Source organism: Nothobranchius furzeri, chromosome 5 (genome assembly GCF_043380555.1).
Source record: "Nothobranchius furzeri strain GRZ-AD chromosome 5, NfurGRZ-RIMD1, whole genome shotgun sequence".
NCBI classification, from domain to species: domain Eukaryota; kingdom Metazoa; phylum Chordata; class Actinopteri; order Cyprinodontiformes; family Nothobranchiidae; genus Nothobranchius; species Nothobranchius furzeri.
The window spans coordinates 74735331-74750628 of NC_091745.1; the positions used below are offsets into that span (position 1 = coordinate 74735331).

Sequence of the window (15298 nt, forward strand, 5' to 3'; positions counted from 1 at the left end):
AAGACACCTCCCATGTATCCTTGCTCAGCTAGCTAAACGGCTAACAGAGAACACACGCCTCGGTAGAACAAGAACATTGGAACCGATTGGAACATGTCTTGGCGGTTCCCGATGATGTATCTCCTAGGCCAGGGGTTCCCAAATTGGGGGTCGGGGCCCCCAAGGGGGTCCCCACAAGATTGCAGGGGGTCCCAACAATTTTGTTTTTGCTAAGGTTGTGTGGTTAACAAGATTTCATTTGAAAAAATAACACCTATAAAATCCCAATAACATAATGACAGAACTCCAAATATAAGTTATACCTCTGTATAAAGATAGTAACTGGTCACATTTAATGTGTGTATGTGTGTAGGACTTGGGGTTGGGGGTCCTGGCTTGTCTTGGACACCAGCAAGGGGGTCTTCAAAGAAAATATTTTGGGGACCCCTGTCCTAGGCAACCGGGGCGGGGCCAAGACATCAAGGCAAGGTTCCTTGGCATTGAGCAACACCCGTTGTTTGGTTTCTTGAATCATCAGGAACAGCGGGGATTGATGTATCTTGTCTGACACAAACGTAAAAACATCACTCTGTCGTTCACAGGATCTCGATGCCCACCCAGATGACGTTGACGATCCCGATCCCGGAACCAAAGACGGACAGCATTACATCTCTGCTTCCCCCTTGGGTTGGGACGACCCCGGCAACGTCGACGCCCTGCCTCCTTACAGCTCCCAAAACAACGAACCCCACGACTATAACGGAGGCATCAACATCGGCCGAGAAGAGAGCTTTGTGTCGCCCCCTATGATTGTTTGAGGAAAACCTGGGTGACTGGATGAATTTCTGCAAAAAGTCTAAAAAAAAAAGCCAAGGGACAGAGTTAGCTGTCAGGAATAACTTGGGAATGTAAATATTTTATCCTTAGCTGGCAATAAATTTTCTTTTCTCTTTCTTTAATGAAATGATCAGGTTGAGCTATTTGTTGCTCTTATCGGCTCCGGCCAGATGTGAAATGCTGCAGATGTAGCACTCAGCTTCTAAACGTGTTGTTGTTAAGCTGCAGATGCTCTAAATGCAGCGTCTTGTTGAATGTTACAGGTAACCCGCAGCTCTGGAGCGCAGCGGCCCGCAACGGTCGTGGATCTTCACGCTACTTGGTTATGAGAAGCACAATGTGAGGGGATGTATTTTTCTAGTTGTATCTGTTGTTTTCCAAACCCAGCTGGCGTGAAGTCGACGTGAAGCAGGCGCCCTGTGGAGAAGCTATTAGCTGCAGTTAATCAGGCAGCGCCAAGGCGAGAGCCACAGACCGTGACGACATTAGGCCGTCTGGAGGCTTTAACTGCTGCGGCAACATTAGTGTGTGTGTGTGTGTGTGTGTGTGTGTGTGTGTGTGTGTGTGTGTGTGTGTGTGTGTGTGTGTGTGTGTGTGTGTGTGTGTGTGTGTGTGCTACATTTTGACTTTTGTTGAGATTGAAAGTGGTTCTGCTCCAGTAGAAGGAAACACAACAAATGACTAGAGCGACTGGGTTTGGATGGAAAGCCAGAGATTTGTTTTTGTTTATATTTATCACTTCATTTCTTTTTTGCATCCCTCCATTAATCCCTATAACCACACACACACAAATACTGTGTTTCAATGCTATGTTTAGAAGGTAAAAACTTTTTATTGTATTTTTGTACTCAGATTAGTTAATTATCATGACATCTATAACGAGGCTTAAACTGTAGTTTTCTGGTGTTTAAACAGATCCGTAGTACATTTTTGTCTCTCAGTAATTTTAGATCAACACGTTAGTAGTTTTTGTTGTTGTTTTTTATTTTAATTTTTATTTTGTACATGCCGGTGCCAAGCAGGTGTTTATTTTATGTCACGAGCTTCCAAGAAAATTGAATTGTTTTTGGGATGGAAGGTTCTGTTATTTTAATAAACATGTACATTTTGATCCTGATCCCAAAAAATCCCTTTTCTGGAGTTCATTTTAACTTTATTTACAAAACACAATTTGCTGTAGCAGGCATTAAGAAGCCTGAGGTGAGAGGACAGGAAGACAAAATTGTAATAAGTTAACAAATGCATCCTTAATGAAGCGCCGTTACGGTTTAGAACCAGAAAAGTCGGGTTTTAGTTTTACAAATTTGGTGGATAAGAAGTTTGGGTAACGCTTCCTTTTACAGTGCCTAAATACTAAGTACTTACATGGTAATTACATAGTAAGTTAAAGTGTATAATTGTAATAAAGTGTAATTATTGTGTAAAGCAGTATTTACTGGGAATGATTAAAACAAAAACTAGAATAGAACTTCATTTACATGGTAATAACTGTTTAAGAACTCAGAAACAATAATACACTTTAACTTACTATAATTACCATGTAAGTACTTAGTAATTAGGGGACTGTAAAAGGAAGCGTTACCAAAGTTTGGAGCCTTTCTAGGGAAGAAGGAAGAACCTACAAATGTCGTGGGAGAAGTCACGAAGATTCACTCAAAATCGGCAAATAAAGGTCAGAATTTGATTTGCAGTTTAATGCAACATTTAAAAGAACAAATGAAACTGAGCTCAGACAAAAATGGCTGTGCTCCTATGTAGACTTAACTTGGTGACACGGTGACATGCTGAACTAGGGTGTATCCTGTATTCACTCTGCCTGTTTAAAGGGTGTGAGGTAGTCCCAGAGCTGGTCGGTATCGGGGTGTGTACCACACTGAACACGGACCACAGACCGATAAAGACAAAGTCTGGAAATTAGGAAGTTGTTTACAAACATGTTAACGGGAAAGGCTATAAGACCATCTCATCTTCTAGCATCTTTAAGTTCTTCTGATGACATCTGAACAGATTCAGAGGTTTCTGGTCCACTGGACTGGAGACAAACCTTCACGTATTTTTATGAATGTTTTCATCCTGTTCTCATGTTCTGCCCTCGCTGCTGCCTCCCCGCCACATCCGTGTATGAGAATGGGTTATCAACCGATTCATCAGGTTGAATAAATAAAAACATCTGGAGAAGGAACCCTTCAGTCCTCACGATGCTCATATGGAGTTGATCAGAATATTCACGGACTGATGTGGAAATCTCAGATTTACAGAAATAATAGGCTAACATTTACATAATCACACTTTATTTGTAGTTAATCTGGATGGTCTTTTGTGTTATTGTAAAAGTTGTTTAGGGTTTTTTCTATTTTATTGCGTACAAATGCACCTAAGGATCTAAACCCCCCAAGGCACTTTACAACAGTCATTCACCCGCTGGTCGTGATGAGCTACAACGTTGCCACAGCTGCACTGGGCCGCACTGACAAGCGAGGCTGCTGACCACGAACCACCCGTCCCTATGACCGCCACCAGCAGGCTCTTGCCCAAGGACACAATGGCAGCAACAGATGGGACTTGAACCTGCAACCCTCTGGTGTATGGTGCCGCTGTTGCCCCAAAGAGGTAAGAATAACTTGAATATCATCCTGAAAGCTGTGTGTAAAAGTTTTGGTCGCTTGCCGTAAACCTGCAGGAGGAGCATCAAGGAGAATGAATCATTATTTTAGGAATGTTTGAATCTTTGTTTTCTGTAACGAAACTGCATAAAAGTGGGAATATTCCAGACTGATGAACATGTCACTTTCCTGGAGTTTTGAGGGTTTTTTCACTGCAGTGGCCATTTTTCCACAGCTGCTGTTCCAGGTTTCACCACCAGAGGGCAGTATTTACTGACAAGCAGCTGATTGAAACCTGCTAATGCTTCATACAGAATAAACATCTATTAGTGTGAGCTGTGCTTGGTTACTAATGTCACTTTCTGCCCTTCATCAGCTGACAGTGGAGGTGTGGTATGTCAGTGCTGCAGCCCCGTTCGTGTCAGGACTGCAGCAGCTCACCTGCTCTGCTGCTTCCCTCCCCCGTTGTCTGAGTCATCTCTTTCTGCATTTTCTCCAACATTGTTCTCACGCTTCACCCGCTCATGGAAAAAGGATTGCTTTTAGACCAGACTGATTTAGCTTAACCACACCAGAGGATTCCAAATGTGAGGATTATCGTACATCTCCCTGCTAGCTCTGACCCACTCGTAAACCACTTGTGTTTTTGCAGCTCGAGTGTGTTAATTGTTGCGGTATGCAGCTGTGTCCTGGGTGAACCAGGGCTGGTGCAGATTAGCCTGTGCTGCTGCAGAGGAAGCCAAGGCACACCGTGACTATGCAGGCTGTGTCCTGCTGGTATTCTGGTCACACACATGCACACCGGCCTTCTCGGAATATCTAATCAGTTTATTGCTGATGTGATGTTTTTTTCTGCAGCAGAAGGCCATTAAAAATAACCAGTAATCAAGGTCAGGTCATTCAAACATGTGTAATTTATCGATGTGAAGACTCTGACTAGCTGTGCATCTCTGCACTACACTGCAAAAACTGATTTCTAAGAAAGTAAAAAAAAGTCAAATTTTTAGAAATTTTATTTTATTTTTAGTCCACAAAGAAAATAAATTCTTCCCTAGAAAAATGTATTACTTGAAATAAGTGAAATATGATCAAAATGTTCTTGTTTTGAATTTTTAAAAAAATTACAATTGGGTAAGCAAAAGTTGCTTGTCTAGAAATCTTAGTGATACTATGCAGATTTTTCATATATTTTTTATAATTTTCTTGAGCCAGTATGTGCTAAAATGACCTTTTACAGGTTTAATGAAAAGTCACTGAGACCTTAACGCCCCTGTAGCAAGAATACTGCACTTGCAACTTCAGAGTATCCGGGCCGGTCCCTGTTACTAAAGTGAAGCTGACATGCTAGCACTGAGGCCCTGTCCACACGTAGCCGGGGATCTGCCAAAACGTAGATATTTTTCTACGTTTTGGCCTGTCATCCACACGAAAATGGAGTTTTTTCACACGAAAACAGATCTTTTTAAAAACTCCGGCCAAAGTGAAGATCTGCGTTTTCTCCGTTTTGGGTGTCTGCGTGTGGACGGACAAAACCGGAGTTTTAAGGTCCGCAACGTCACTTTCCACGACAAAAAATGCTGACATCACGTGTGCGACCTGTGTTTACACTAGCCGGCATCATGGAAGCCTTCAGAGCTGCGCTCTGTCACTACCCGGTCCATCAATTGTCCAAGCGCTTTCTGCTTGTTTGTTTTTGCAAGCGGAATTACTGCTCCTTGCGGAAGACCACAGACGAAGGACGAGGTTAAGAACGGGGGAAGTACTGCCGCCTACAGGTCTGGCATGTCCTTAACAACGTATTTATCCGGGTACGTGTGGACAGAGTTTTGTTTTAAAACGCGGTGGTGTGGATGCAAGTTTTTGGAGGGGCGGATATTCGTTTTCAAAAAACCCCGGCTACGTGTGGACTAGGCCTGAGTCTGCTTCCAGCAGGTTTCCTGCATGTTTTAGATCATAAACAGCTGATTTGTTTGATTTAGTGATGAACCGCTCCTGCAGACACTAATGAAGGATGAGGAGACATTTCAGCTGTTAGATGAAGGTGTTAAAAACACAAAGGCAGAGCGGGGAGAGAGTTTCACTTTTGTTTTTATGAAGATGAAATTATAACAGACTCTAGGGGGTGCTAAAAGCAAGCATAGTATCCCTTTAAAACTAGCAAAGTATTTGCTAGTTTTAAGAGTTCTAGCCAAGCAACTTTTGCTAACCCAATTGGCAGGTTATTTTTTTTTTACTCAAAAAAATTTGGATCTTATTAAAAAATATTTACCATATTTTAAGTATTGCTATTTTTCTAGAGAGGAATGTATTTTCTTTTTTGACAGAAAATAAACATGCCTAAAATTTGCATTTTTACAGTCGGAAATTAATTTTTGCAGTGCATTGAAATAACTTTTGTTCTGTTTTATTAATTATTATTTTCTGTAATTGACCTGCAATGGCCCTTGCTAACATAACCATCTTTTATTATGGTCTGAGTCAATAACTGGTCTTACAGATGTAATACTTTCTGATGTCTCCGTTTGCATTGATTCAATAATTACTATGATGGGAAGTCTGGGTATCAGTGGGGCTTCTAATGCGGAAATAAAAAATAAATGTCGGCATTTAAGAGATCAAATGGAGACACGTTTAAGCTAAGAACGGGTTTCAGACCTTTTCTTTAGTACCATTATAAGTGTTCTGGGTATTTGCACCTTTACAGGATTATCAGACTTTGTGAATTGGCAGCCAGGTAACGAGCGAGGAATAAGGCAGAGAATAAACCTCTCAGGCCTGCAGCGAGCTGCTGAGCTGGTTAAAAATAGAGGCAGAAAAGAGGGATTGAGAGAACCGGGGAGGACGGAAAAGTTGGGGGAAGGAGGAAATGGCTACAGCAAAGTACCTGAGCGAGGATTTGCTGAGTGACCTTGTCTCCGAGTAAAAGAAATGTACGGCAGCTCGGAGCTGCCATTTTGAGCCGACAGCAACTTGAGCTGATGGACAAACGCTGCTCATCGTGTATGACAATAATGAGCATGTTTGGCTGTGTTCTGGTGGCCTGGCTGGTGAGTAATACACTAGAATATTTATAAATGCAGGCCTGGGGGGGTTTAGATCTCACAAATATATAACACAAGAGCTGAAAATAAAGATGGCAACGTTTACACTGCAAAACATGATTTCTAACAATATACAAAATAATTCTGTAAATTTTTAGAAATTTTGTATATTTAGTCGAGTTTAGTTAGAAAAATTACTTACAATAAAGGAAGTATTCTTAAACGTGATCCAAATTTTCTTGTTCTGAGTGTAAAAGAAAAATTGGCCAATGGGCTAAGCAAATGTAGCTAGGTTATGGGGGCTTGTCCGGGATATAAAGTACCCTTATCCTAAGTTTGGATGCATGATTATTAGTGTTTTTCAGTGTTTTAACAATTATGGCTACTTTTGATTTAGCGCAGTTTGTGGGGGCCCCATCCCGTGGACTGATTAGTGCCTGTTGCAAGTGTGATCTGCTGGAAGTGGCAGATCACTTTGGATTTCAGGTGGACAGCTCAATGTTGAAGGTGGATCTGCAAGAGGTGGTGATCAGTGGCTTGGAGGACTTGGGACTGCTCACTCAGCAACAGGCTGCCTCGTCTGCGGAGGCCCGTGTACCTGCTGAACCTCTCCTGGTGACCCCGCCCCCTGTCAGCTCCACTGCATCATATGACAGTATGGCTACAGCTTAAAAACAAGCAGAAAAATTTTAGGTTTATTAGCTAGTTTTAATATTTCTAGCCAAGCAACTTTGTAAGTGGAACAAAAGGATTTTTCTGTCTACACTTGGTTTTACAGTGTACCAATGGTCCCTAACAATGTAAATCTATATGAGGAATAAATGAGCACCTGACCGAACTCCTTTAAGACAATTAGATTATTACTTATGTTTTATATGGAGGTCTCCAGTTTCTGTTTTAATCTGTCTTTTATTTAATTCCACCTTTGTTCGTTGGGACTGGTTCTGCGAGCACCAGGCCAGAAGGACTCGCTGTGTGAAAGCAGACCACGAGGACGAGGAAGGCACCAAGGTGAGCGACCCTCTAAAGTGGAAAGGCTTGAGTATGGAGAGGTATGAAACATGAAGGATGGGCTCGTGAAAGAGGAAAACAGAGAAGCTTAAAGGGGAACTAAAGGTGGAGGACAGAAAAGGCCAGCGGACAGCTGGCGGAGGCCCGCGTTGGATCAGAGCAGCTGAAATTTGAGCTATTTCTCAGCCAAAGCATTCATAACCATTTCCCACACGTTGGCTGTGACTGGTCACTAATGTGGACGTTTGTGAAAACAGAAAATTATATAAAATAAAAAAAATCAGGAAATGAATCAGGCAGAAGTTTTTATTAAAGTTTATTAGTTACACTCAGAGCATGTGAGAGCATATTTAACCAGAGTCAAGGGGGTCTATAAATATCTGTCAGGGGATTGTAGGTGTTAGAATGTTGAGAGACCAAGTTATCCGACTGGAACGTTGTTTCCTATGTCAAAGAAAAAGTCATCCAGATCTTCATGGAGGCATTTTTAGAGCCTTAACTCAAAGCGCTTTGAAAGGAGCCCGATCCTGCCATTTAAAACATTTGAGAGCAAAGTTAGGAACAGCGTGATAAAATACTACCGTTGGCACTATTGAGATGTCATTTTAACTTAAATACGAGTTATTTTTGTCAGTCTGATGTTGTACCTGGAAATGAAATGGTCTGTTTCAGTAAAGCTCCGCCCACACCCGCTCCAACAAAACGCGACTGCAACGACGACTTCGGCATGTCTGCTGTTTTATTGGTCTTGGTGGTCCAGGGGTCAAAGCATCCAGTCTAACCACTGGGCCACTGCCGAAGACACGTGTCTTCTGCTGGTCATGGACAGGAAGCATGGTTTTTACGGCGGTGTTTTGTCCCCATTGCAGATTTGAATATCCACTCTGGCACCGTTTTAGGTTTAAAGCAGTCACGACATGAAGGTCGCATTCTCAACCGCGGCATGAAATCAACTCCTCTATGTCGGCATCTCGGAGAAAGTGGGCGTTAGTGACCTTCTTCCAGGAGAGGAGGGTTTCAGATAAAAACTACCGGAAGACACACTTTGTCTTGTATGCAGAAAAAAGTGAAGCTGAGGCAGGAAAAAGCTATTTGCAGCCAAAAAGGGGTTTGGGGTATTTCTAATGAGCAAATGACAAAATCACACAAAAAAAAGTAGATTTTTCATGATAAAGAACCTTTGAATCCATACTTTTGTAACAAAATCCAAATCTGGCCAGAATATAGAAATCTTTACGAGAAACTGATGCAACGATGTCGCAACTCACAAACAGAGATTCCTTCCATTTTTAAGTGTGAAGTACCGGCTCTGGATTTCTTAACCTGAATTTCACAGATTTTGCCTGTTTTTACTTCACTGGGCCATCCCGAAACGACCGCTTTCAGGGCAGTGGCGTGTCCAGATCTTTTAAAATGGGGTGGCCCTGGTGAGGCACTACTTTGTGCATATGTGGCACCAGTGGTTATGCTTTGTTGTTTTACCTCAAGCCTTTTGTGGACAGTGAAAGTCCTACATAAAGGGGATTGTAAGTGTTAGAATGTTGTGGTGACACCTGGGTAGGGATGGGTACATTTGACATTTGAATCGATCCGGTACTAATTCCCGGTACCTACGAATCGATACCGGTACTTAACAGTACCAATTTTCGATACTTTTTAGTGTTTAATATTTTAATTCTCTTTTATAATTAAATATATATTTTTCTCAGTGTATAACCATATTTGATAAATATCACGATAAATAACATACAACTGTTTGTATTTTAACATCGTGCTTGTAGTTTTATAAGCTGATAATTAAACTGAAGCAAACATCTTCACTGTGAACTAAATTTACTGTGTATCTTCATTCCTTTTGCCGTCCTTTTTCAATTGATTTTTCCTACTGGGAAGTTAGAATTTCCGAGGAGAAAGCAAACGCACCATTAGCTGATAACAATGGCGGCAGTGGAAGCTAACATAACAAGCTAACGATATCTTAAACAGTTTATTTAGCTGCTGGAGCAGATTAAAACAATGATGCCTCACACTTAGATCGTTGTCGCTGGTTTCATCTTCACCCAATCACCCGTCGCATTTAGTAAAGTGAAGCCAAACTTTAGAGCGCGTTCATGTTCTTCTAGTCGGAAATTCGGAGTTCCGAGGAGAAAGCGAACGCACCATTAGTGAAACGGGAGCTAACAAATCAAGCTAATGTTATCTTAAACATGTTATTTACCTACCGGAGCAGATTAAGATGAGGATGTCTCACTTAGATCATTGTCGCTGGTTTCATCATCACCCATCACATTTAGTGAAGTGGACCCAAGCTTTAGCATTCTTTCTTTCTACCCATGCAGCTCTGTTTACAACACGCTCGCAGCGACCGATGACATAACCCTCTTGCGAATGCGCAGCTGTCTAGGCAAGTTCTCATTGTGAAGGACGTACCGAAACGAGGCACCGTTTCAAATGACGTGAATCGGTGCTCGGTCGGTACTATGGAATTCGGTCGGTACCTTAAAAAGTACCGAATTCGATACCCATCCCTACACCTGGGGTGGCCAATCAGATTCCAAGGGTGGCGTGTGCTACCCCAGGCCCCTCCCTGGACATGTCCCTGTTTCAGGGACCAACTGAGCACCTGAACTGGTGTATTTACTGGAAATGGCCCAGTAGGGTTGCTGGAAAGGGACTTGCAGTTAACTCGTGCTGACTGGTTGTAACTTGGTGGGAAACGATATTGACAGAATTACCAAACAACTGGAGTTTGTAAGAACTGGAAGAGTTGCAGGTGATAGAAAGAAAAGAAAAGCAGAATTCACGCGGCTTTAAAATCACAGTTTCTAAATTCCCAACACTGAAAAATGTGGGTCAGAGTAATTTCCCTTCCACCTTCCCAGAATTGTTCCAGAACTCGTAAAGCGGAAACACAGCTATTGTTCCTGAACAATGGCCAAAGCGAAGAAGCCGCACAACCAGCGTCACCACATGTCTCTCCGACCACAACAGGTGACGCGTCATGCCCAAGGACACAATGAAGGACATGGACGGAGCCTGGGTTTGTACCAGCAGTCACCCTAACCCTCCTAACCGCTGAGCCACCGTCACATAAATAACAAAGGTTGTCGTTGAAAAAAGTGGTTATAAATTCATCTTTAAAAATAAATCATGTTTTCCCTTAATTGGCAAATTTAATTAAAAACAAACAAAGCTTGCAACTAAAATTAAATCAAATTAACCAATAACAATAACAGTCTCGTTTTGACTGTTTGGACTAGTCGTTAGCTTATCAGTCCTTTTGGATGTAAATAGCCTGTTTTTGAAATAGCGTCTTCTAGAGTCCTAGAACTCCCCAAGGTGCCCTAACCCTAACCAAAACTCATTTCCGTTGCTTGTATCCGAGATCTCGTTCTTTCGGTCACTACCCAAAGCTCGTGACCATAGGTGAGGGTAGGAACGTAGATCGACCGGTAAATCTAGAGCTTCGTCTTCTGACTCAGCTCTCTCTTCACCACGACAGACCGGTACAACGCCTGCATCACTGCAGACGCAGCACCAATCCGCCTGTCGATCTGGCCTTCCTCACTCATGAACAGCACTCCGAGACACTTAAACCTCTCCACTCGGGGCAGGACCTCATCCCGGACCTGGAGAAGACATTCTACCCTTTTCCGATTAAAGACCATGGTCTTGGGTTTAGAGGAGCCGATTCTCATCCCAGCTGCTTCACACTCGGCTGCAAACCGCTCCAGTGAGAGCCGGAGATCACGTTCTGAAGTGATGAAGCCAACAGGACCACATCATCTGCAAAAAGCAGAGGTGTATGTGTGTGTGTATGTGTGTGTGTGTGTGTGTGTAATCATACATTTTTGACAAAAACGTAATTTAGAAAGCCACCCATACCAAACAAGATAAGTAAAATGTATCATCTAAATGTGTATCATTGTGTTTTTGTATCATTTTGTTGTAATTTAGGATTTTGAATCATTCTTTGCACTAATAATTCTTAAACAGCGATCCACATCCAGTTTAAAGTCTGACTAGCGCGTTCGTTCAGATCAGTCTCGTTTGTACCTTCATGGGCTTGTTGACATTTAATCCTCGGGAAGTCGTGATGCTGCTGGTTTAAATGATGGTTAATATTTAATGCTAACAGCTCCGGTTGCTTCCATCCTCTGTACTAGCTGAGTGACTCCCTGAAACCCTCTCCATGTTTTCTCATCTTTTATCGGATGAGCTGTCTAGCTTGCCCTCTAAATATCTTCCGGAGTGAGCTCAGATCTCACGGCTACCCCACAAATGATGCTAGCCGTGACCATAACCGCTGCATCCGTCATTACCAGCGGCAGCAGGAAGACATCTGTCCTGTGGCGCGGCGTTGAGAGGAGAACGACAGTGGGCCAAACTCAGAGGGGTGACATTTTTCAGCTTGTCTGCAAAGTCACATCCATCTTTTTAATTCCTACTTAAAGCTCTGGTTTTATGGTCGTTTTAGTAAAGTGCACAATGCTTTTTGATTTGTTTAGGTTACTATCCGAGTTTGGTTCAGTGAAGCAAATCTGTGTCACTCTTGTTCGCTGAACTGCTGATGAGGATGCTCGGCTGTAGGTGCGTGGTCTCTTTACCACCTGAAATCCACCTGAACAAGAAGAGATGGAGAAACATATTAAGTCATCGTAGATGCTCACATTGTAAGACGTGATCACGAACCAGGTGTTCGGACCTTGTAGGAATCCTTTTCTCTTCTCGGTCTGATCATGATATTTAGTCAACAGCATCAATTAAAGTAAGTCGCACGGAAGAGGATTAGGGCCACTTAAGAAGAAAATATCTGACTTTTCTCTTCTGAAATGAGTAACTCTCAGAAAAAAGCCAGAATTCTCATTCGTTTCATTTTTATCTTTTCAGTGGCACTAATACTCTTCCATACAAACCTACTTTCATCGATCCTGCTGATCAAACCATGATCAGGCCTGAAGAGAAACGACTGAAATCTCAAAAGAAAACAAACCCGTCGGTATCGATCGAACAGTTTGGCTCCTCAAAAACGAAGTCTAAAGAAATTAGGAGTGGTTGCACAACAATACATAAACAGCGATTTCATATAATCTTTAGTGCACACACTCAGAAATTAAAGTACAGAGTTGTACCTTTAGGGGTGCAGTGTCTTGTCACTGGGGTGGTACTCCAAGGTACCATTTTGTACCGTAGGGAATGAACTTGTACCCTTAATTTAACGTAGAGTAAAGGAGGTCATGCAGAGAGACTGCAGACCAGGATGTGAACCCGGGATGTCCTACTTACAATACAACTGCACTAACCACTGTGGAACTGTGTCTGAGGGTTTTTTTATTTCAAGATGACAAAAATATCAGAACGCAGATACAAATTCAAAACTTGCTACAATTATTTACCTTTCAGATGCAAGTCCGACCTGTTAAACGTATAATAATCCTTATCAAAGGCTATCAGAAAGACGTTCCTTATCCCAATTTTCAAAACAAAACTGAGCCACATTGTCTCTTTTTAGAAATAATGAGTTAGTCAACACATTTTTTTTTTATTTATTGTTGATATTTGATGCACGAATTATGAAATCTTCAACCATGATTTTTTTTCACTATTTTCTTTTTCATTCATCTTTAGGCGCGAATTAAACAAATTTCACCAAATATCTTTTGTAACGTTTAATAATTTACAAATAATTTATTACATACAGCGTGCATTCTGAACATGACACATGTCGGCTTGACTTACTGAAGTCCAAATGGAGGGGCTCAAATGCAATAAAGTCTTCAACAGCTGTGCTTAATAGCACAAAAGTAAATAACATTTTTGAGTACCTGTCCACTGTAGTGACCGTTATGCATCAAAGGGTTAAATCCAACAAATAATTTTACAATTATCTTTTCAGTGCTTACAAAACAGAACAGTTAAACTATGAAATCTATTTAGAGAAGCTTTGCTAATGGGTGTTTTTTTAGTGAAAGAGATCATGACCAGAAAGTGTACCTTTTGAAAGAATCGGTACAAATTTGTACCTTTTAATTACTAAGGAACATATATGTACCTTTTAATTACTAAGGAACATATATGTACCTTTTAATTACTAAGGAACATATATGTACCTTTTAATTACTAAGGAACATATATGTACCTTTTAATTACTAAGGAACATATATGTACCTTTTAATTACTAAGGAACATATATGTACCTTTTAATTACTAAGGAACATATATGTACCTTTTAATTACTAAGGAACATATATGTACCTTTTAATTACTAAGGAACATATATGTACCTTTTAATTACTAAGGAACATATATGTACCTTTTAATTACTAAGGAACATATATGTGCCTTTTAATTACTAAGGAACATATATGTACCTTTTAATTACTAAGGAACATATATGTACCTTTTAATTACTAAGGAACATATATGTACCTTTTAATTACTAAGGAACATATGTGTACCTTTTAATTACTAAGGAACATATATGTACCTTTTAATTACTAAGGAACATATGTGTACCTTTTATTACTAAGGAACATATATGTACCTTTTAATTACTAAGGAACATTTATGTACCTTTTAATTACTAAGGAACATTTATGTACCTTTTAATTACTAAGGAACATATATGTACCTTTTAATTACTAAGGAACATATATGTACCTTTTAATTACTAAGGAACATATATGTACCTTTTAATTACTAAGGAACATATATGTACCTTTTAATTACTAAGGAACATATATGTACCTTTTAATTACTAAGGAACATATATGTACCTTTTAATTACTAAGGAACATATATGTACCTTTTAATTACTAAGGAACATATATGTACCTTTTAATTACTAAGGAACATATATGTACCTTTTAATTACTAAGGAACATATATGTACCTTTTATTACTAAGGAACATATATGTACCTTTTAATTACTAAGGAACATATATGTACCTTTAAATTACTAAGGAACATATATGTACCTTTAAATTACTAAGGAACATATATGTACCTTTTAATTACTAAGGAACATATATGTACCTTTAAATTACTAAGGAACATATATGTGCCTTTTAATTACTAAGGAACATATATGTGCCTTTTAATTACTAAGGAACATATATGTACCTTTTAATTACTAAGGAACATATACGTACCTTTTAATTACTAAGGAACATATATGTACCTTTCAGACAATGAAAATAGTACAGATAGATTCCCGAGGTCCAACATTAGTCCTTAATCTGAGTCGATGTCATTTTTGTCCCTTGGGGCACAACAACGTGCCCTTTCCGTACCCCTATTTTTGACTGAGTAGATACTCAAATTAATGAGGTGTGTGTGCGTGTGTGTGTGTGTCCACATGTTACCCTGCCAGATGTTATCTACAGCTTGATAAAGCCTGCAGTCATACTGATATTTTTACTAATCCTCATTAAACAGCTTGTCTGGTTATTGAATTATTAATAAAACCAACAGATGTCAAAAGAACATTGGTTTAATATTTTTTTTTACTTTTAATGGTATTAATCCTGTAGTTCCTGCTATCCTCTCCTCTCCTGCAGATGTTTAAGACATGCATTGTTTTAATATAATTTTAAATAAAACGTAACCAACGATCCCCACCAGCTTTGCCAAGAACGAGGCTCTGACGTGTCTGAGCATTTCTGTCCGCTCCTGTTTCATGAGCGCCATGTGTTAGCGTGCATAACCTTGGGAGCTATCCTGCCTCTAAGCATCATGGGAGAGCTCAGAGGACAGAGAGATAACCAATCAGCTGTTAAGAGTCAGCCCAGTCCAACCACCCTGGAGACTTTTCCTGTTTCATCACT

General features: G+C 40.5%; 1 protein-coding gene across 1 annotated transcript in view; it reads left to right on the top strand.

Moving 5' to 3' along the window:
* si:ch73-22o12.1 (nectin-2) overlaps window positions 1-1933 on the top strand; it is a 157097-nt gene extending 155164 nt beyond the window's left edge. The window contains exon 10 of the mRNA XM_070551116.1: window positions 582-1933. Coding sequence (XP_070407217.1) covers window positions 582-797 — 216 coding nt within the window. The 3' untranslated portion in view covers window positions 798-1933. The remainder of the gene's footprint in view (window positions 1-581) is intronic.
* The last annotated feature ends 13365 nt before the right edge of the window (window positions 1934-15298 follow it).